The 24,397-nt window shown below is 40.4% G+C and overlaps 1 protein-coding gene and 1 long non-coding RNA gene across 2 annotated transcripts in view; one reads left to right on the forward strand and one right to left on the reverse strand.

The window, feature by feature from the left end:
* The window catches only part of LOC131761128 (kynurenine/alpha-aminoadipate aminotransferase, mitochondrial-like), a 30,512-nt gene extending 25,762 nt beyond the window's left edge, over window positions 1–4,750 (forward strand). The window contains exons 12-13 of the mRNA XM_059071533.2: window positions 3,183–3,284; window positions 4,201–4,750. Of these exons, the coding sequence (XP_058927516.1) occupies window positions 3,183–3,284; window positions 4,201–4,242 (144 nt within the window). The 3' untranslated portion in view covers window positions 4,243–4,750. The remainder of the gene's footprint in view (window positions 1–3,182; window positions 3,285–4,200) is intronic.
* LOC136794630 (uncharacterized) overlaps window positions 1–5,397 on the reverse strand; it is a 282,171-nt gene extending 276,774 nt beyond the window's left edge. The window contains exon 1 of the long non-coding RNA XR_010841692.1: window positions 5,364–5,397. This is a non-coding gene — a long non-coding RNA (uncharacterized lncRNA). The remainder of the gene's footprint in view (window positions 1–5,363) is intronic.
* Window positions 5,398–24,397: the final 19,000 nt, after the last annotated feature.

Raw genomic sequence — 24,397 nt, forward strand, 5'->3', positions numbered from 1 at the left:
CCCAGTCTGGGAAGATCCCACATGCCGCGGAGCGGCTGGGCCCGTGAGCCATGGCCACTGAGCCTGCGCGTCCAGAGAGTGTGCTCCACAACGGAAGAGGCCACAACAGTGAGAGGCCCGCGTACCACAAAAAGAAAAAAAAAAAAAACTCTCCAGAAAGTGGGTATAGAGGGAACACACCTTAACATAATATAGACTATTATTATATTATATATATATAAAATTATATATAATATATAATATATATATTATATATGTATATTATATATTATATATATAATAATATATATTATAATTATATTATATATTATTATATATAATTATATTATATATATTATTATATGAAAAACCCACAGCTAACATCATACTCAATGGTGAAAATCTGAAAGAATTTCTTCTAAGGTGAGGAACAAGACAAGGATGCCCCACTCACCACTTTTATTCAACAAAGTTTTGGAAGACCTAGACACAGCAATCAGAGAAGAAAAAGAAATAGAAGGAATCCAAAGTGGAAAAGAAGTAAAACTGTCACTGTTTGCATATGAGATGATGCTATACATAGAAAATCCTAAAGATACTACCAGAAAACTACTAGAGCTCATCAATGAATTTGGTAAAGTTGCATGATACAAAATAAATACACAGAAAATTGTTGCATTTCTATACACTAACAACAAAAGAGCAGAAAGAGAAATTAAGGAAAAAATCCCATTTACCATCACATCTAAAAGAATAAAATACCTAGGAATAAACCTACCTACAAAGGCAGAAGACCTGTACTTGGAAAACTGTAAGATGCTGATAAAGGAAATTGAAGACAACACAAACAGATGGAAAGATATAGCATGTTCTTGGATTGGAAGAATCTATATTGTCAAAATGACTTTACTATGCAAGGCCAACTACAGGTTCAATGCAATCCCTGTATCAATTTAACAACGGCATTTTTCACAGAACTAAAATAATTTTAACATATGTATGGAAATACAAAGGACCCCTAACAGCCAAAGCAGTCTTGAGAAAGAAAAATGGAGCTGGAGGAGTCACGTTCCCTGACTTCAGACTATACCACAAAGCTGCAGTAATCAAAACAGTATGGTATTGGAACAAAAACAGAAATATAGAACACTGGAACAAGAGATAAATCCCAGAAATAAACCCAGACACCTATGGCCAATTAATCTACAACAAAGGAAGCAAGAAAATACAGTGGAGAAAAGACAGTCTCTTCAGTAAGTGTTGCTGGGAGAACTGGACAGCTACATGTAAAAGAATGAAACTAGAACATTCTCTAACACCATAAACAAAAATAAATTGAAAATGGCTTACAGACCTAAATGTTAAGACTGGATAATACAAAACTACAGCAAAACAGGAAGAACACTCTTTGACATAAATCACAGCAATATCTTTTTCGTTCTGTCTCCTAGATTAATGGAAATAAAAACAAAAATAAATAAATGGGACCTACTTAAAAGCTTTTGCACAGCAAAGGAAAGCATAAAAAAACAAAAAGGCAACCTACAGAATGGGAACAAATATTTGCAAGTCATGTGACCGACAAGGGATTAATTTCCAAAGTATACAAACAGCTCATACAGCTCAATATCAAAGAAACAAACAACCCAATCCAAAATTGGGCAGAAAACCTAAAAAGACATTTCTCCAAAGAATACATACAGATGGCCAACAGGCACATGTAAAGATGCTCAATATCACTAATTATTAGAGAAATGCAAACCGAAACTACAATAAAGTATCACTTCATACCGGTCAGAATGCCCATCATCAACATGTCTACAAATAATAAAGGCTGGAGAGGGTGTGGAGAAAACAGGATCCTCCTACACTTTTGGTGGGAATGTACAATGGTGCAGCCACTATGGAGAAGAGTATGGAGGTTCATAAGGAAACTAAAAATAGATTACCATATGATCCAGTTATCCCACGCCTGGGAATATATATGGAGAAAAGTATAATTCAAAAAGATATATGCGGGCTTCCCTGGTGGCGCAGTGAGTAAGAGTCCGTCTGCTGATGCAGGGGACACGGGTTCGTGCCCCAGTCCGGGAAGATCCCACATGCCACAGAGCAGCTAGGCCCATGAGCCATGGCCACTGAGCCTGCGCGTCCAGAGCCTGTGCTCTGCAACAGGAGAGGCCACAACAGTGAAAGGCCCACGTACCGCAAAAAAAAAAAAACAAGATACATGCACCCCAGTGTTCATTGCAGCACTATTTACAATAGCCAGGACATGGAAGCAACTTAAGTGTCCATCAACAGAGGAACAGACAAAGAAGATGTGGTACATATATACAGTGGAATATTACTCAGCCAGAATTATTCAGAATGAAATAATGGCATTTACAGCAACATGGATCAACCTAGAGACGATTATACTAAGTAAGTCAGACAGAGAAAGACAAATATCATATGATATCACTTATGTGGAATCTAAAAAAATGATACAAATGAATTTACTTACAAAATGGAAATAGACCCATAAACATAGAAAACAAACTTATGGTTACCAAAGGGGAAATGGGGGAAGGGAATATATTAGGAGTTTGGGATTAACATACATACACTATTATGTATAAAATAGATAACCAACAAGGACCTAGTGTATAGCACAGGGAACTATACTCAATATTTTATAATAACCTATAAGTGAAAAGAATATGAAAAAGAAATGATAGATACATATACATATACACATACGTATAACTGAATCACTATGCTGTATACCTGAAACTAACACAACATTGTAAATCAACTATAGTTTAACTTAAAAAAATGAAGTAAAATATTTTTTAATGATATTTCATTGGATTTATTTTACTTTTCTAGTTATGTTAAACATTTATTCATGTATATTACCATTTCTATTGCTTGAATAAGCTGTCCTTGTCCACTTTAAAGTTTTTCCTCTGTTTCTGCGCATTCTTTATAATATATGGAGAAGAAGTAGAATTGCTGTATTTATTGTAAACCCTGCTTTCTATGCTTTTAGTTTTATTGTACGACATGCAGTAATTTTATATAAATTGATTTTTCTCTTGTGATTTCTTTCATTGCTTTTTAAGTTTAAAAGTCATCCTCCACTCTGAGATTAGATTCACCTATATTTTCTTTTAGTTTTCTTTAATGGTACATCACCTGTTTTCCATAAACTCTCTTAGATATTCATGCTTCCTGGATATCATTTCTACTTTGATAGTTCAGCTCCTTGCCCCTACTTCAGAGCATCCTTCTCTTTAGCTTCTCCAGAGCAGATGGACATGGTGAGTACAATATTCTCTTTAGAGTAAAACTAGATATCCATTTATTTTTTGTGTGAGTTACAACATTATTTGATATCTTCTTGGGTTTCTGCAAAACGGATATTAGTTGGAAAGTCACAAACTACCATTAAAAGAAGTTGCCAGGCTTCTATAGACAAATGACACGACGAAATTGGAGTTGAATTTTATTGCTTTCATGAATACATGTCAGACCTGCTCAACAGTGTTGGCAAATTATCAACACGTTACAAAGAGAACCTCTTTTGCTCCTTCATGGAATTAACATGAGCCATAGTACAAATTCATGAAGCCATCCATCTCTATCTCTGGGGGAAAGGTCAAATAGAATAATATTAATGATTGAAGTAATTGCTTAATCACAAAGTCCAGCTTTAGCCATGATTACAGGAAACCAAGAAGCAAGTTCCTAAGAACTGTGTGTCGGGAACCTACAGAAGAGCCATAAACTGAAGAGTCCAGGAAGTGTAAGAAGAGTGTATACTTATCCTTGGAAATTGGTTGTCTCCGGGTGTGTTCTTGATTGACTTGCTTTCTCATGTCACTAAATATACTTTTCATAAGTTATATATGCATAGAGCTGGACAACTGAAACTATACAGAAGGCATGTGCAGGTGAGACAGTATATGAAAAAAATAATTCAAGTTTTGGGAGAAAATGATGATCTTGAGGAAATAAGGATTTGAAAAATTTCCTCAGACTCTGATATACTTCTGTCTACGTACATTAGTGGACACGACGGCATATGACCCAGATAAAACTGAGGTTAATCCTGACCTTTCACTGTCTGATCTCAACCTAAGATGGATACTCTTTATTTAAATTTCTAAAGTTATGACAGACTTTTCCTAAACAGCATCCTAATTTTATTAATTCTTCTCTCTGGTTCACTTCTAGGCCTTCCAGGGATTAGCCCAATTTATAAAGGAATCTTTATGAAGAAATCAAACTCTTCATAGCACTCACAGTTTTCAGATAAATTATTTCTATGTTTTAGCACGAAGAAATAATTGTTGGTGTTAGACTTACAGATTGGGTTTCACCAAACACATCATATCTGTAGCAATTTAACTAGACAACTTTTAAAGTGCCCTTGAACGCATCAGATTGCCAAAATATATTTATAATCCACCTATACATGTTGATAAATTTTCAACCCACGAAAAAATATTTTTATCCTGGATTTTATTGTAAAGATTTTTGTAGTTGCTTTATCATTTCCCATAAATTTTCTTTGAAAATAACATTTTTACAGTAAATTATTTGTAAGCAAATAATCATGTTCAAAATGGTTATATAATGTGAATTTTTCCTATTTTGAAGAAAATGTAATGAGAGCTTGTTGCAAATATTGTTAGAATTTGACCGTTATACATAATTTTTAGTAAGAGTACCACAGACATTATGTTATGGCACAGAAATCCATTTAAAATAAAATTCTGAATCTAAACATACCTAAACGTCTGCCTATTAATTCTAAGTAAGGAGGAGAGATTAAGGACTGAGAAAAACGTACTACATTGTATTTTTATGAAACTACACAACTTTCAAAAGCACATTCTTATCGGTTATGTAATTTCAATCTACTAGACTCCTTTGAGGTACTTAGGATATACTTTTAATGATTTTCTTTCTCACCTTTAAGATCTTTATTTTCCCCATCTGATTATTAAATATATGCTCACTTAATTTTTTTCAAACAACCCAGTATGTATAAAGAATAAAGTAAAAGCCACTGGTGTCTCGCCCCCAGCATTTATATCTATCCTTTTAGATGTTTTCTATGCATGTATATGTAATATGTACAAGAATGGGATCTCATTAGGACAGTATCATAAATACCCTGTATCTGTTTTCCATTGCTGTAGAACAGTTTACCAGCATTCCAAGACCCAGTCCTTGTAAAGTTATGTGGTCCTTTGAGGAATTAGGAAGTTTACCTCTTTATCATTCCCACCATCCTTGTGTATATAAACATCTCCATCATGGTTATTATCTTCCCAGCATCTGAATGACATGTTATACCTCTGGCAGCTAAAGTTCTTGAACAAAAATCTTACCTTAAAGCTCAAATCCAATCGGCTGGCTCCAAGCCTGGGTCCCCTTTCTAGGACAAGCGGTGGTGGTTGTTTGGGAGACTGGAGACATACAGGCAGCAGAGGACAGCTGAGATGGGGGAGCTGACAAGCCTGTGAAGTGGGACAAGAGAGAGCAAAGTGCAAATTAATTCGTAAATTAAAACCGGCCTTCCATGTATTTTATTCAGTAGTTTCCAACAAGAGCCAAACTGCTCAGCCTGGGCTATATACAGGAGGGCCTAGTTTTTCTTGTTAAGTCCCCGACATAGGGGAGTTGATGTAGCCCCCTTTCAAGCCGGGAAACATGCAATCCAACAACAGTCTATGGGAATCTGCTTCTTCATAGGAAAATAGAAAGGCAGAGACAGGACGCACAGGAGATGGGCAGGCTGCCCCTTATCACTCAGGGTTCACTTTCATTTCCAGAGATTTCCTGCCTCTCAAACGTTAAAGCACCACGAACAGGAGCCTCGCCTGATGCCTTGCCCTTGTGCGTCTTTCCAAGCTGGGAAAGCCGTCTGGCAGGATCCAGAAACACTAACAGGCGTGTAGTCTTTGACACAGCATATCAGAGGCTGTGGCTTGGCTCCCTTGGCTCAGAATCTGAGCTCCTTCCTGTGTCTTTGAGCTCTGGAAGGTGAAATGCCACGTTTCCAGATGGCCCTGCAGACACAGCCCCAGGTGTGAGCTCTGTCCCCCAGACGCCTGCGTTCAGAACTGAGTCAGGAGGCGAGCAGGCAGAAGGTGGGGTTCCCATCTCCCGGCACAGCTAAGGCAGCAGGACCTCACAGCAGGCCGTCGCCCGGCTGGGTGGGTCTGCTTCTTCTGGCAGAAATAGGGAAATACGGGGCTAGAAATTGTCCCCAGCCCCGTGGAAAATGCTCCATCCACATTTTCAGTCATGCCAACCATTTGGAAACCACGGAATACATGATAAAAATGGTTTTTTGCTTTAACTAGCCAGAGTAGTTTCCATTATCTGCAACTGAATGCCCACCAGGCCAGGTGTGTCGGGGCCTCTAAGACCACCCTTGGGCTTCATGGGTCGCTGGAAGGACTCAGAGGACCAGAAGTTGTTCTATTCACAGTTACAGGTTATTATAGCAGAGGGATAGACCAAAATCTCAAAGGGAAAGTCACGTGGACAAAATCTCAAAGGGAAAGTCACGGTGGGCAAAGTCTCAAAGGGAAAGTCACGTGGGCAAAGTCTCAAAGGGAAAGTCACGTGGGCAAAGTCTCAAAGGGAGAGTCACGTGGGCAAAGTCTAGGGGAAAACCAGACACAAGCTTCCGAGAGTCCTCTCCCAGCAGTGCCTCAGGACTCACTCAATTCCTTCAGCAATGATAGGTGACGCCATGGCTGCAAGACTGCCCCACCTGCCGCAGAGGGAGGGCAGGTGTTCAGCATAAAGACACTGTCAGCATAAACCACCTGCAGAAACCATGACAGCAGGGATCGGCCCCCAGGCGTGAAGAACACGCCTCCAGTCCGTGTACCCCGAGAGCTCGGTCCCCAGGAGCCAGCCAAGGGCAAACATGGAAGCAGCCCGTTCCTGGGTATGTGCACGGTCCCAGGGACCCAGAGCTGCTGCCTTAATCCTCTCCTGCCCACCAGGAATCCCACTTCTGGACAAGTAAAGAGTTACCCAAAATATGCAAGACACTAAAAACTACAAAGAGAGTAACTGTAATTTAAAACAGCCAAAAGCTGGGGGTGGGAGTAGAGGTTTGGTGACTAGAGGTCTCACGGTAGGAAGATGTTACATCAATTATGGTTCATCCACTTAACTAAGTTTTAGGCCGCCACTGAACACCAGTATGGTAAAATGATTATATGGGATGAAAAGTCACGGTATAAAAGTGTACACAAACTGTTACCTCACTGCCCGATGTACAGTGAGGCCAAACAATACCAAAACGTTGGAGGTTGGAGCAGACAAAGGTTTACTGCAGGGCACCGCAAGGAGACGGATGGCTCAAGCCTTAAAAACCCTTATGTCCCTGAAAGCTTTCAGCAAGGCCCCCTTACAGGGAGAAGGCCAGGATCCACCTCTTACCTCACTCTCGCCTGAGGACCACTGGCTGAACGGGCCCACTAACGGTGGCTCATTGACAGCTGGTCACCTGGAGGACAGGCCCGCTGCAGTGCCGACCAGTGGTTGAGTGAGACCTCTGACACAGCTCTAACCGTGGTGTTCGTGGTCTCCTGGTAACCACTGCCTGGTAACAGGGTTGGGGGGTGGGTGATAACAGCAGTGGCTGTGCTAAGGGCCGCACGCTGCTGTGCTCTATTACATTTCCCCCGTTTTCTATGATACTCCTCAGTCTTGAGGAGAACACGTGGGTATGTTTTGGACAAAGTGGCTAATCATAAACTCAGCAGAGGAACTCGGTTTTGGGGGGACTTGGTCTCCACTTCCAATCCTGTTTCATCCTTCCCCAAGTCTTTCAAGGAATCGGACCACGACTACTCTAGCTAATTCCTGCTGAAATGGGGTGTACTCCTACCTTGATTCGGGGAATGGATACCAAGTTGGAAATAGTCCCAAGTTCCAAGTCCTGGATCTGAGTCCTGTATAAGAAATTTCTTGTATAAGGGATTCAGGAAAATAAGACTGGAAACCACTCTGGATCTTGCACTCTGGGAGAGACTTGTTGCCAGAGAGCCAGATGCACAGAAGTATAATTTACCAAATTGCTATAAGTCATGAGTAACTTGAGGGGAAGAGCTTCCCTGTATCTGGAGAACACAGATCAAAATCAGTAATATTCCAAACAAAACCCATAAACATAACCATATACACCAGTTTACTCAGTAACCAATCCCTTTAATTTTTATGAAGCCATCAGGTCTTCCATTAGGATTTTAAATTTCTTACACAGTTCAGCAGTATAATCTGAAATTTACTCTAGATCTGTGTTTGTCAAAAAGTCCTTCCTATGAATCTTCTTGAAGATGAAGCACTTTTTCTTAACATCTTTATTAGGGTATAACTGCTTTACAATGGTGTGTTAGTTTCTGCTTTATAACAAAGTGAATCAGTTATACATATACACATGTTCCCATATCTCTTCCCTCTTGCGTCTCCCTCCCTCCCACCCTCCCTATCCCACCCCTCTAGGTGGTCACAAACCACCTAGCTGATCTCTCTGTGCTATGCAGCTGCTTCCCACTAGCCATCTATTTTATGTTTGGTAGTGTATATATGTCCATGTCACTCTCTCACTTTGTCACAGATTACCCTTCCCCCTCCCTGTATCCTCAAGTCCATTCTCTAGTAGGTCTGCATCTTTATTCCTATCTTGCCCCTAGGTTCTTCTGACCATTTTATTTTCTTTTTTAGATTCTATGTATATGTGCTAGCATACGGTATTTATTTTTCTCTTTCTGACTGACTTCACTCTGTATGACAGTCTCTAGGTACATCCACCTCACTACAAATAACTCAGCTTCATTCCTTTTTATGGCAAAGTAATATTCCATTGTATATATGTGCCGCATCTTCTTTATCCAGTCATCTGTTGATGGACACTTAGGTTGCTTCCATGTCCTGGCTATTGTAAATAGAGCTGCAATGAACATTGTGGTACATGACTCTTTTTCAATTATGGTTTTCTCAAGGTATATGCCCAGGAGTGGGATTGCTGGGTCATATGGTAGTTCTATTTTTACATTTGAAGGAACCTCCATACTGTTTTCCATAGTGACTGTATCAATTTACATTCCCACCAACACTGCAAGAGGGTTCCCTTTACTCCACAACCTCTCCTGCATTTTTTGTTTGTAGATTTTTTGATGATGGCCATTCTGACAGGTGTGAGATGATATCTCATTGTACTTTTGATTTGCATTTCTCTAATGGTTAATGATGTTGAGCATCTCTTCATGTGTCTGTTGGCAATCTGTATATCTTCTTTAGAGAAATGTCTATTTAGGTCTTCTTCCCATTTTTGGATTGGGTTGTTTGTTTTTTTGTTATTGAGCTGCATGAGCTGCTTGTAAAGTTTGGAGATTAATCTTTGTCAGTTACTTCATTTGCAAATATTTTCTCCCATTCTGAGGGTTGTATTTTCGTCTTGTTTATGGTTTCCTTTACTGTGCAGAAGCTTTTACATTTCATTAGGTCCCATTTGTTTATTTTTGTTTTTATTTCCATTTCTCTAGGACATGGGTCAAAAAGGATCTTGCTGTGACTGATATCACAGAGTGTTCTGCCTATATTTTCCGCTAAGAGTTTCATGGTGTCTAGCCTTACATTTAGGTCTTTAATCCATTTTGAGTTTATTTTTGTGTATGTTGTTAGGGAGTGTTGTAATTTCATTCTTTTACATGTACCTGTCTAGTTTTCCCAGCACCTCTTATTGAAGAGGCTGTTTTTTCTCCACTGTGTATTCTTGTCTCCTTTATCAAAGATAAGGTGACCATATGTGTGTGGGTTTATCTATGGGCTTTCTATGTTGTTCCCTTGATCTATATTTCTCTTTTGTGCCAGTACCATACTGTCTTGATTACTGTAGCTTTAGTATAGTCTGAAGTCAGGGAGCCTGATTCCTCCAGCTCCATTTTTCGTTCTCAAGATTGCTTTGGCTATTCAGGGTCTTTTGTGTTTCCATACAAATTGTGAAATTTTTTGTTCTAGTTCTGTGGAAAATGCCACTGGTAGTTTGATAGGGATTGCAATGAATCTGTAGATTGCTTTGGGTAGTAGAGTCATTTTCACAATGTTGATTCTTCCAATCCAAGAACATGGTGTATCTCTGCATCTATTTGTATCATCTTTAATTTCTTTCATCAGTGTCTTATAATTTTCTGCATACAGGTCTTTTGTCTCCTTAGATAGGCTTATTCCTAGATATTTTATTTTTTGTTGCAATGGTAAACGATAGTGTTTTCTTAATTTCACGTTCAGATTTTTCATCATTAGTGTATAGGAATGCCAGAGATTTCTATGCATTAATTTTCTATCCTGCTAATTTACCAAATTCATTGATTAGCTCTAATAGTTTTCTGGTAGCATCTTTAGGATTCTCTATGTATGGTATCATGTCATCTACAAACAGTGACAGCTTTACTTCTTCTTTTCCGATTTGGATTCCTTTTATTTCTTTTTCTTCTCTGGTTGCTGTGGCTAAAAGTTCCGAAACTGTGTTGGATAAGAGTGCTGAGAGTGGGCAACCTTGTCTTGTTCCTGATCTTAGTGGAAATGGTTTCAGTTTTTCACCATTGAGGACGATGTTGGCTGTGGGTTTGTTATATATGGCCTTTATTATGTTGAGGAAAGTTCCCTCTATGCCTACTTCTGGAGGGTTTTTATCATAAATGGGTGTTGAATTTTGTCGAAAGCTTTCTCTGCATCTATTGAGATGATCATATGGTTTTTATCCTTCAGTTTGTTAATATGGTGTATCACGTTGATTGATTTGCGTATATTGAAGAATCCTTGCATTCCCGGAATAAACCCCACTTGATCATGGTGTACAATCCTTTTAATGTGCTGTTGGATTCTGTTTGCTAGTATTTTGTTGAGGAATTTTGCATCTATGTTCATCAGTGATATTGGCCTTTAGTTTTCTTTCTTTGTGACATCTTTGTCTGGTTTTGGTATCAGGGTGATGGTGGCCTCATAGAATGAGTTTGGGAGTGTTCCTCCCTCTGCTATATTTTGGAAGAGTTTGAGAAGGATAGGTGTTAGCTCTTCTCTAAATGTTTGATAGAATTCACCTGTGAAGCCATCTGGTCCTGGGCTTTTGTTTGTTGGAAGATTTTTAATCACAGTTTCAATTTCAGTGCTTGTGATTGGTCTGTTCATATTTTCTATTTCTTCCTGGTTCAGTCTCGGCAGGTTGTGCATTTCTAAGAATTTGTCCATTTCTTCCAGGTTTTCCATTTTATTGACATAGCGTTGCTTGTAGTAGTCTCTCATGATCCTTTGTATTTCTGCAGTGTCAGTTGTTACTTTTCCTTTTTCATTTCTAATTCTATTGATTTGAGTCTTCTCCCTTTTTTTTCATGGTAAGTCTGGCTAATGGTTTATCAATTTTGTTTATCTTCTCAAAGACCCAGCTTTCAGTTTTATTGATCTTTGCTATCATTTCCTTCATTTCTTTTTCATTTATTTCTGATCTAATCTCTATGATTTCTTTCCTTCTGCTAACTTTGCGGGATTTTTGTTCTTCTTTCTCTAATTGCTTTAGGTATAAGGTTAGGTTGTTTATTTGAGGTGTTTCTTGTTTCTTAACGTAGGGTTGTATAGCTATAAACTTCCCTCTTAGAACTGCTTTTGCTGCATCCCATAGGTTTAGTGTCCTGTTTTCATTTTCATTTGTTTCTAGGTGTTTTTTGATTTCCTCTTTGATTTCTTCAGTGATCTCTTGGTTATTAAGTAGTGTGTTGTTTAGCCTCCATGTGTTTGTATTTCTTACAGATTTCTTCCTGTAAATGATATCTAGTCTCATAGCGTTGTGGTTCGAAATGATACTTGATATGATTTCAATTTTCTTAAATTTACCAAGGCTTGATTTGTGACCCAAGATATGATCTGTCCTGGAGAATGTTCCATGAGCACTTGAGAAAAATGTGTATTCTGTTGTTTTGGGATGGAATGTCCTATAAATATCAATTAAGTCCATCCTGTTTAATGTATCATTTAAAGCTTGTGTTTCCTTATTTATTTTCATTTTGGATGATCTGTCCATTGGTTAATGTGGGATGTTAAGTCACCTACCATGATTGTGTTACTGTCGATTTCCCTTTTTATGGCTGTTAGTATTTGCTTTATGTATTGAGGTGCTCCTATGTTGGGTGCATAAATATTTACTATTATTTTATCTTCTGAACATGAAGCACTTTTGCAAAGCATCAGCTTAACTGTCTATTAAAGACTTTAAAAGGCAAAGTTAAAGATCTGATTACAATGGATTGACAAAGAGGCTTAATCAAGTTGCAGTGATATAACCAGACTTATGGCTAATAGATTATACCAGGGCATATCTACATTTCTGACACTTTATATAATTTCTAGGATACCTATAGTAGTAACGTTTATCTGTATTGGAAAATCTTAGAAGGCTTATCACTCCTTTGAAATTGCTTCCCAAGAAATTCAATACACCAAATAATACTTATTAAATATCCTCCTTGACATGACTTAAGGGCCCCCTAACAGATCCCAAAGTTAGCTGGAGGTCAAAAGAACCTTAATTAAAATTTGATATTTGGGAAGTTTGTCAAAAAGTTTCAAAACACTTGGTCAAATAAGATCATCGGTCGCTGTAAGACAATACTTGTTTCTTATCCAAAGTGAGAAGAGATCTTAAAAGCAAAGACAGATCACTTAAAGGCAAGGAAGTTCATATAACCTCTTATCAAAAGCAGCATTCTAAATAAACTTGTTCTCTTAGCAGAGAGGAACCAAATCTAGTCTTGCACCTGCTTATTTTTAATAAAAAAATCCATTTACCTAATTTTAATATAATCTCAGCCCAACCGTGCATAAAACTCCATTTTTACTCAAAACACAGATCCTACTTTCTCACTTTATACTGAAAATTTTTTCATTTGATTATTTTTAGTAGCTTTAATTACATATTTTGATTAGAATCCTCAACTCTTAAACACCTTAATTTTTAGTGAAAACCAAGAGGCAAGTAATTGTGAACTGTTTGTCATTCCAGCATTTTCTGATTGGAAATTTATGCTTTAGTTTTTCTCTAAGAAGGCAAAGGTAGATAAAGTTAGATTTGCCCAGCAACCAGCGTTCAAATATTTTATCCTATTTGAAATGACCCAGATAGTCAATGAATTCTTGTCATTTAACTTAGTTCAGTTTCAAGTTACCAAAATCTAGAGAGGCTATTCTAGATAGACTTAAAGTTTCATCATATCAAGTTATTTTCCTTGCTGACAAATTTGCAACAGATATAAGGTCTTATTTGATTTCTAATAAACCTAGCTACAACAGAAGTGTTATACTTAACAAACCAACAAGCTTAAGCTAGCTTCAATACCACATATAAATCCAGATCATGAGGACCTGAAATTCATTTTGGCCAATTTTCTCAGTATTAGGAAGTATTTAATTTGTAAGCACTTACTTTAGAGTCAGTTAAAAAGAGCTCATTTACAAGTTAGTTCAGCAGTATTATAACCGAAAATGGTCCAAATCTGGAGAATGCCGCTCAAGGGGCTGCATTTGGCAAACAACTCTGAGTTTCCCATAGCCAGCACACTTACACACAAGACCAAATCAAACGTACACACAAGACCAAATCAAACGTACACACAAAGAAAAAAGTCTACTTCCTGCAGGACAAAAACAAAAAGGTGAAGTTCAACAATTGCCTTAACTTTTTCAAACAAAGATCCCTCTTTTTAACAACAAACAACATGCAAATGGAAAGACAGGGAATCGTGACCACAAGTGTCATGGCAATTCACCTGGCAAACGAAAAACCAAAAATAACAGTTGGAAAAAGTTACGTTTACTTAGTTAACTTCAAGCTTTTTCCTAGAAATATTTTTATTTTCTCAGGGTCAGGATTCTGAAAAAAAGTATTTCATCAAGCCAGCTTTCTCTAACTGCATATGCAAAAAAAACAGTTTTGGAATTCCAAAAGAGTTTCATCTTTTTTTTTTTTTTTTTTTTTTGTGGTACGCAGGCCTCTCACTGCTGTGGCCTCTCCCGTTGCGGAGCACAGGCTCCGGACGCGCAGGCTCAGCGGCCATGGCTCACGGGCCCAGCCGCTCCGCGGCACGTGGGATCCTCCCGGACCGGGGCACGAACCCGTGTCCCCTGCATCGGCAGGCGGACTCCCAACCACTGCACCACCAGGGAAGCCCAAGAGTTTCATCTTAACCAATTTTTCTTTAAACTCTAAAGAATATAGTGGCCATGCAGTGTTAAAAAAAATCTTTTATGCTAGGGGGACTATAAGATGGAATAGAGCTCTGATTATCACAGCAGGTGTTATCAAATACCAAACAAACAAATGCAGTGCAAAACGGTCTCTCAGGATCACAGTTCCCTAACACCAAAAAGGAGATTCCCACTCATTGCAAAGGGAAAATCCAAACCAAAGCTCTGCCACAGGCAAAACCGAACACAACGGGGAAGGATACCCGATGTCATCACACTTCAGCTTCGTTTTTCACCAAAGACGTCTCAACTAGCCAATGCAAGTACTGTTTCACACACATACAATATATAAATAACAAACATAGTCCCACAAACAAAAGCACAAGCCAGAGTGGCTCACCCCAAAATGACATATACAAAAACACAAACAACAAATACGCTACAGTAGCATAGACAGAAAATCAGAGGAAGTGTAGTCTAAAATTCCACTTCCACTCCCAGAAGGTCTCCAAACAGAGTGGTCCAGCTCTCAAGAGAACGGACCCAAAGTGGCTCACTTGCTGCAACAGAAGCAGCCCAAACAGAGTGGAGAGAATTCCCAGCCTGCGCAATCTGGAGTGACATACCCCCAAGCAACACCAAACGTGGACCACAGCTACAGACGTTTCTCTGCTCCCAACAGCCTCGTGCACTGGGGCGGCCAGTCCCTCACAGCTCCCTGGAGCAAAATGGGCTCCAGCAGCTGCTGGAAACTCAGGAAAGGAGCTGCCCCTGGCTGGGGTCCACCTGCCACTGGCACAGGCCTCCTGGCTGGCTCACTATAATTGTTACCAAAATGCAAGTCCGTGTGCCTGATACACAAGAGAGGCCAAACAATACTGAAACGTCAGAGTCTGGAACAGAGAAAGGTTGATTGCAGGGCCATGCAAGGAGATGGGTGGCTCATACCTTAACAACCCCATACTTGAGCTCGAGGAGACTGCGGAAGAGTAAGACACGGAGATCACCTTCCTCCCTACAGATACATCAGAAATACATCTACACGTGGAACTGCTCCAGTAGAACACCTACTGAACGCTGGCAGAAGACCTCAGACCTCCCAAAAGGCAAGAAACTCCCCACATACCTGGGTAGGGCAAAAGAAAAAAGAAAAAACAGAGGCAAAAGAATAGGGACAGGACCTGCACCAGTGGGAGGGAGCCGCGAAGGAGGAAAGGTTTCCACACACTAGGAAGCCCCTTCACAGTTGGAGACTGCGGGTGGCGAAGGGGGTAAGCTTCAGAGCCATGGAGGAGAGCACAGCAACAGGGGTGCGGAGGGCAAAGCAGAGAGATTCCCGCACGGAGCACCGGGGCTGAACAGCACTCATCAGCTCGAGAGGCTTGTCTGCTCCCCTGCCAGGGCAGGTGGGGGCTGGGAACTGAGGCTCTGGCTTCAGTCGGAGCCCAGGGAGAGGACTGGGTTTGGCAGCGTGAACACAGCCTGAAGCGGGCTAGTGTGCCACAGCTGGCCACGAGGGAGTCCGGGAAAAAGTTTGGACCTGATGAAGCGGCAAGAGACTTTTTCTTCCCTCTTTGTTTCCTGGTGCGCGAGGAGAGGGGATTAAGAACGCTGCTTAAAGGAGATCCAGAGATGGGCATGACCTGCGACTATCAGCGCAGACCCCAGAGACGGGCATGAGACGCTAAGGTTGCTGCTGCAGCCACCAAGAAGCCTGTGTGCAAGCACAGGTCACTATCTACACCACCCCTCCCGGGAGTCTATGCAGCCCGCCACTGCCAGGGTCCCGTGATCCAGGGACAACTTCCCCTGGGAGAACACACGGCGTGCATGAGGCTGGTGCAATGTCACGCCAGCCTCTACCACCACAGGCTCGCCCCGCACTCTGTACCCCTCCCTCACTCCAGCCTGAGTGAGCCAGAGCCCATGAATCAGCTGCTCCTTTAACCCCGTCCTGTCTGAGCGAAGAACAGACGCCCTCAGAAGACCTACACACACAGGCGGGGCCAAATCCAAAGCTGAACCCCAGGAGCTGTGCAAACAAAGAAGAGAAAGGGAAATCTCTCCCAGCAGCCTCAGAAGCAGCAGATTAAAGTTCCACAATCACCTAGATGTACCCTGCATCTGTGGAATAACTGAAGAGACAACGAATCATCCCAAATTGAGGAGGTGAACTTTGGGAGCAAGATATATTATTTTTTCCACTTTTCCTCTTTTCTGAGTGTGCATGTGTATGCTTCTGTGTGAGATTTTGTCTGTACAGCTTTGCTTTCACCATTTATCCTAGGATTCTGTCCACCCGTTCTTTTTTTCTTTTTTTTTTTTTTTTACTTTTTAAATTTTTTTTCATAATTTTTATTTTAATAACTTTATTTTACTTTACCGTACTTTATTTTATTTTATTTTATTCTCTTTCTTTCTTTCTATTTTTTCTCCCTTTTATTCTGAGCCATGTGAATGCAACACTCTTAGTGCCCCAGCCAGGAGTCAGTGCTGTGTCTCTGAGGTGGGAGAGCCAACTTCAGGACACTGATCCACAAGAGACCTCCCAGCTCCATGTAATATCAAACGACGAAAATCTCCCAGAGATCTCCATGTCAACACCAACACCCAGCTTCACTCAATGACCAGCAAGCTAATGTGCTGGACACTGTATACCAAACAACTAGCAAGACAGGAACACAGCCCCATCCATTAGCAGAGAGGCTGCCTAAGATCATAATATGGCCACAGACACCCTAAAACACACCTCCAGACGTGGACCTGCCCACCAGAAAGACAAGATCCAGCCTCATCCACCAGAACACAGGAACTAGTCCCCTCCACCAGGAAGCCTACACAACCCACTGAACCAACCTTAGCCACTGGGGACAGACACCAAAAATAACAGGAACTATGAACCTGCAGCCTACAAAAAGGAGACCCCAAACACAGTAAGATAAATAAAATGAGAAGACAGAAAAACACACAGCAGATGAAGAAGCAAGGTAAAAACCCACCACACTTAACAAATGAAGAGGAAATAGGCAGTCTACCTGAAAAAGAATTCAGAATAATGATAGTAAAGATGATCCAAAATCTTGGAAATAGAAGAGAGAAAATGCAAGAAACATTTAACAAGGACCTAGAAGAACTAAAGAGGAAACAAGCAATGATGAACAACACAATAAATGAAATTAAGAATACTCTAGAAGGGATCAATAGCAGAATAACTGAGGCAGAAGAATGGATAAGTGACCTGGAAGATAAAATAGTGGAAATAACTACTGCAGAGCAGAATAAGAAGAATGAAAAGAACTGAGGACAGTCTCAGGGACCTCTGGGACAACATTAAACACACCAACATTAGAATTATAGGGCTCTCAGAAGAAGAGAAAAAGAAAGGGACTGAGAAAATATTTGAAGAGATTATAGTTGAAAATTTCCTTAATATGGGAAAGGAAATAGTTAATCAAGTCCAGAAAGCACAGAGAGTCCCAGACAGGATAAGTCCAAGGAGAAACATGCCAAGACACATATTAATTAAACTATCAAAAATTAAATACAAAGAAAACATATTAAAAGCAGCAAGGGAAAAACAACAAATAACACACAAGAGAATTCCCATAAGGTTAACATCTGATCTTTCAGCAGAAACTCTACAAGCCAGAAGGGAGTGGCAGGACATATTTAAAGTGATGAAGGAGAAAAACCTACAACCAAGATTACTCTACCCAGCAAGGATCTCATTCAGATTTGATGGAGAAATTAAAACCTTTACAGACAAGCAAAAGCTGAGAGAGTTCAGCACCACCAAACCAGCTCTACAACAAATGCTAAAGGAACTTCTCTAGGCAAGAAACACAAGAGAAGGAAAAGACCTACAATAACAAACCCAAAACAATTAAGAAAATGGAAATAGGAACATACATATCAATATTTACCTTAAATGTAAATGGATTAAATGCTCCCACCAAAAGACACAGACTGGCTGAATGGATACAGAATCAAGACCCATATATATGCTGTCTACAAGAGACCCACTTCAGACCTAGGGACACTTACAGACTGAAAATGAGAGGATGGAAAAAGATATTCCATGCAAATGGACATCAAAAGAAAGCTGGACTAGCAATTCTCATATCAGACAAAATAGACTTTAAAATAAAGACTATTAAAAGAGACAAAGAAGGACACTACATAATGATCAAGGGATTGATCCAAGAAGAAGATATAACAATTGTAAATATTTATGTACCCAGCATAGAAGCACCTCAATACATAAGGCAAATACTAACAGCCATAAAAGGGGAAATCAACAGTAACACAATCAGAGTAGGGCACTTTAACATGCCACTTTCACCAATGGACAGATCATCCAAAATGAAAATAAATGAGGAAACACAAGCTTTAAATGATACATTAAACAGGATGGACTTAATTGATATTTATAGGACATTCCATCCCAAAACAACAGAATACACATTTTTCTCAAGTGCTCATGGAACATTCTCCAGGATAGATCATATCTTGGGTCACAAATCAAGCCTTGGTAAATTTAAGAAAAATGAAATCGTATCAAGTATCGTTTCGAACCACAACGCTATGAGACTAGATATCATTTACAGGAAGAAATCTGTAAGAAATACAAACACATGGAGGCTAAACAACACACTACTTAATAACCAAGAGATCACTGAAGAAATCAAAGAGGAAAGCAAAAAAAACCCTAGAAACAAATGAAAATGAAAACAGGACACTAAACCTATGGGATGCAGCAAAAGAAGTTCTAAGAGGGAAGTTTATAGCTATACAACCCTACGTTAAGAAACAAGAAACACCTCAAATAAACAACCTAACCTTACACCTAAAGCAATTAGAGAAAGAAGAACAAAAAACCCACAAACTTAGCAGAAGGAAAGAAATCATAAAGATTAGATCAGAAATAAATGAAAAAGAAATGAAGGAAATGATAGCAAAGATCAATAAAACTGAAAGCTGGGTCTTTGAGAACATAAACAAAATTAATAAATCATTAGCCAGACTTACCATGAAAAAAAAGGGAGAAGACTCAAATCAATAGAATTAGAAATGAAAAAGGAAAAGTAACAACTGACACTGCAGAAATACAAAGGATCATGAGAGACTACTACAAGCAACGCTATGTCAATAAAATGGAAAACCTGGAAGAAATGGACAAATTCTTAGAAATGCACAACCTGCCGAGACTGAACCAGGAAGAAATAGAAAATATGAACAGACCAATCACAAGCACTGAAATTGAAACTGTGATTAAAAATCTTCCAACAAACAAAAGCCCAGGACCAGATGGCTTCACAGGTGAATTCTATCAAACATTTAGAGAAGAGCTAACACCTATCCTTCTCAAACTCTTCCAAAATATAGCAGAGGGAGGAACACTCCCAAACTCAATCTATGAGGCCACCATCACCCTGATACCAAAACCAGACAAAGATGTCACAAAGAAAGAAAACTAAAGGCCAATATCACTGATGAACATAGATGCAAAATTCCTCAACAAAATACTAGCAAACAGAATCCAACAGCACATTAAAAGGATCGTACACCATGATCAAGTGGGGTTTATTCTGGGAATGCAAGGATTCTTCAATATATGCAAATCAATCAACGTGATACACCATATTAACAAATTGAAGGATAAAAACCATATGATCATCTCAATAGATGCAGAGAAAGCTTTCGACAAAATTCAACACCCATTTATGATAAAAACCCTCCAGAAGTAGGCATAGAGGGAACTTTCCTCAACATAATAAAGGCCATATATGACAAACCCACAGCCAACATCGTCCTCAATGGTGAACAACTGAAACCATTTCCACTAAGATCAGGAAGAAGACAAGGTTGCCCACTCTCAGCACTCTTATCCAACACAGTTTCGGAACTTTTAGCCACAGCAACCAGAGAAGAAAAAGAAATAAAAGGAATCCAAATCAGAAAAGAAGAAGTAAAGCTGTCACTGTTTGCAGATGACATGATACCATACATAGAGAATCCTAAAGATGCTACCAGAAAACTATTAGAGCTAATCAATGAATTTGGTAAAGTAGCAGGATAGAAAATTAATGCATAGAAATCTCTGGCATTCCTATACACTAATGATGAAAAATCTTAAAGTGAAATTAAGAAAGCACTCCTGTTTACCACTGCAACAAAAAGAATAAAATATCTAGGAATAAACCTACCTAAGGAGACAAAAGACCTATATGCAGAAAATTATAAGACACTGATGAAAGAAATTAAAGATGATACAAATAGATGGAGAGATGCACCATGTTCTTGGATTGGAAGAATCAACATTGTGAAAATGACTCTACTACCCAAAGCAATCTACAGATTCAATGCAATCCCTATCAAACTACCAGTGGCATTTTTCACAACAAAAAATTTCACAATTTGTATGGAAACACAAAAGACCCCAAATAGCCAAAGCAATCTTGAGAACGAAAAATGGAGCTGGAGGAATCAGGCTCCCTGACTTCAGACTATACTACAAAGCTACAGTAATCAAGACAGTACGGTACTGGCACAAAAACAGAAATATAGATCAAGGGAACAGCATAGAATGCCCAGAGATCAACCCACGCACATATGGTCACCTTATGTTTGATAAAGGAGGCAAGAATATACAGTGGAGAAAAGACAGCCTCTTCAATAAGTGGTGCTGGGAAAACTAGACAGGTACATGTAAAAGAAGGAAATTACAACACTCCCTAACACCATACATAAAAATAAATTCAAAATGCATTAAAGACCTAAATGTAATCCAGACACTATCAAACTCTTAGAGGAAAACATAGGCAGAACACTCTATGACATCAATCACAGCAAGATCCTTTTTGACCCACGTCCTAGAGAAATGGAAATAAAAACAAAAATAAACAAATGGGACCTAATGAAACTTAAAAGCTTTTGCACAGTAAAGGAAACCATAAACAAGACGAAAAGACAACCCTCAGAATGGGAGAAAATATTTGCAAATGAAGCAACTGACAAAGATTAATCTCCAAAGTTTACAAGCAGCTCATGCAGCTCAATAACAAAAAAACAAACAACCCAATCCAAAAATGGGAAGACCTAAACAGACATTTCTCCAAAGAAGTTATACAGATTGCCAACAAACACATGAAAGAATGCTGAACATCACTGATCATTAGATAAATGTAAATCAAAACTACAATGAGATATTATCTCACACCAGTCTGAATGGCCATCATCCAAAAATCTAGAAACAATAAATGCTGGAGAGGGTTTGGAGAAAAGGGAACCCTCTTGCACTGTTGGTAGGAATGTAAATTGATACAACCACTATGGAGAACAGTATGGAGGTTCCTTAAAAATCTAAAAATAGAGCTACCATATGACGCACTACTGGGCATATACCCTGAGAAAACCATAATTCAAAAAGAGTCATGTAACACAATGTTCATTGCAGCTCTATTTACAATAGCCAGGACATGGAAGCAACCTAAGTGTCCATCAACAGATGACTGGATAAAGAAGACGTGGCACATATATACAATGGAATATTACTCAGCCATAAAAGGAAACGAAATTGAGTCATTTGTAGTGAGGTTGATGGACCTAGAGACTGTCATACAGAGTGAAGTCAGTCAGAAAGAGAAAAACAAATACCATATGCCAACACATATATATGGAATCTAAGGGGAAAAAAAGGTCATGAAGAACTTAGGGGTAAGACGGGAATAAAGACACAGAGCTACTGGAGAATGGACTTGAGGATATGGGGAGAGGGAAGGGTAAGCTGTGACAAAGTGAGAGAGTGGCAGGGACATATATACACTACCAAATGTAAAATAGATGGCTAGTGGGAAGCAGCTGCATAGCACAGGGAGATCAGCTAGGTGGTTTGTGACCACCTAGAGGGGTGGGATAGCGAGGGTTGGAGTTAGGGAGACGCAGGAGGGAAGAGATATGGGAACATATGTATATGTATAACTGATTCACTTTGTTATAAAGCAGAAACTAACACACCATTGTAAAGGAATTACACTCCAATAAAGATGTTTTAATAAAAAAAGAAACCCAACCTCGAGGGGTTCGAGTTCCTTCTAGTGCCCCCCCCCCATCCCCAGTCACCGTGAGTACTCGGGTCCCACACGCTTGGAGAGGAGCCCGGACCTCGCGGGCAGGCCAGGGCCTCTGTCATGTACCATACAGCCTGATCTCTTTTCCTTTGTAGCTCTTCCCACAGTAAGAAGTAATTCTGTGTGCACTTGTTAATTGATGCTCTCTCCCAAGCCCTCATGTCTGAGGACAGGAGCTATGCCATGCTCCTCTTGGCTGCGTCCTCGGGGCGTGCACAGAGCCTGGCTGAGGCAGGCCTCCAGCAAATATGCGTTGCTGCTGCTGGATTGTGTACTTTTAACGCGGAAGTTTGTGGCGTGTGAATTACGTCTCAAGAAAGCTATTTTAAAAAGACATTACCATTAAAACAAGTAAACTAATTAAACACTAAAGAGAATTACCATACGGTGGCATTTAATGTAGTTAGGAAAAAAGTTTGAGTTGCATGTTTATTGACGTGGGAAGATATTCAAGAGACACCATGCGAAAGAGTTTTGCTAAAGCAGTTTATTTATACACTAGGACCCCGGTGTTTTTTGCTTGTTTCCTTTTTAGGTTGTTGGTTTTTTGTTTTGTTTGTTTGTTTGTTTTTTTGCTTAACAAAAGGATATATCCACATATTTAACCAGTATTTTTATTTTTTATTTTATTTATTTTTTTTTTTTGTGATACGCGGGCCTCTCGCTGTTGTGGCCTCTCCCGTTGCGGAGCACAGGCTCCGGACGCGCAGGCGCAGCGGCCACGGCTCACGGGCCCAGCCGCTCCGCGGCACGTGGGATCCTCCCGGACCGGGGCTTGAACCCGTGTCCCCTGCATCGGCAGGCGGATTCTCAACCACTGCGCCACTGGGGAAGCCCAACCAGTATTTTTAAATGCCCAGATTTGTGGGCACAGTTGTAAGTGTTAGTGACCCATCAGCGAATAAAGACACTTGCTATCGTGGGGCTTAGACTCTAGCACGGGAGGTTTACCCCAAATAATAAGCACAATACACAAGTACATCAGATAGCCTGTCAGACGGGACAAAGGGCCGTGGGGGGTCACCTGGCAGAGAGGGTTGGGATGCTGGCCAGGAACAGGGTGCAGCTGAAATTAAGACACTAGCCTGGTCCTTGAGACGGTGAGCAAAGACTCAAGTGGGCACTAGCCAAGCGGGAGTCTGAGGGAGCAGCAAGACCCCAGGTTTGAGCCTCTTCAGTTCAGGGGACAGCCAGGGGACCAGTGTGGCTGCAGCAGAGCAAACCAGAGGGACCCACTGGGAGAGGAGGGTGGGGTGGCCGGAGCACGTTGTTGCCGAGGTGGAGACGGTGGCTTTCACTCTCCGAGGGGGAGAACCATGGTGGGATTTCGACCACAAGACAGAGGGGACCTCCAGTCTGAGTGGGTGGCTCTGGCTGTGGAATCGAGGGGAACAGGCAGGGAGGCCCATCCAAAGGCTACTACAGTAACCCAGGCCCGGGAGGATGGTGGCTCGGACCCAGCAGAGGGCACACAGGTCGTTAGGAGAGGCTGCTGTCCAGGTTTTTAAAAACAGAGCCAAGGAGGTCTCCCAATGGACTGAATGGGAGGGGTGACAGAACAAGGAATCAAAACCCACAGTTTTTCGTCTAAGCAACCGGGAGTGGAATTGAGAACCACAAAGGTGAATGCAAAGGATGAAGGCAGTTTGAGAGAAAGAACTGGGGCTTAGCCTCGGACGTGCCACTTTTGAGGAGCCTCCCAGGTTTCTGTGCGTCACTGTCTGCAGTGGCCTCTCATAAAGTGTCTGCCGACCAGAGGCCGGGAACCACTTCCCCGGAACCCCTTCTCCATCAGTCAGCCGATGAGAGGCCTCAGGTATGAGGCCCGATTCCCTGGGAGTGGTTGTAGCCGGAGGGAGGCTGGCAGTGGCTTCTGAGTGAGGTCTGTGGTAACTGCCCACATCTGGGATGCTGGTGGGTGCCTGTTACCCACAGCATCTTTTTAAAAAAATTTATTTATTATGTATTTATTTCTGGTCTTCCTTGCTGCGTGCGAGCTTTCTCTAGTTGTAGCGAGCGGGGACTACTCTTTG

This window comes from Kogia breviceps, chromosome 8 (genome assembly GCF_026419965.1).
Source record: "Kogia breviceps isolate mKogBre1 chromosome 8, mKogBre1 haplotype 1, whole genome shotgun sequence".
Classification (NCBI taxonomy): Eukaryota; Metazoa; Chordata; class Mammalia; order Artiodactyla; family Physeteridae; genus Kogia; species Kogia breviceps.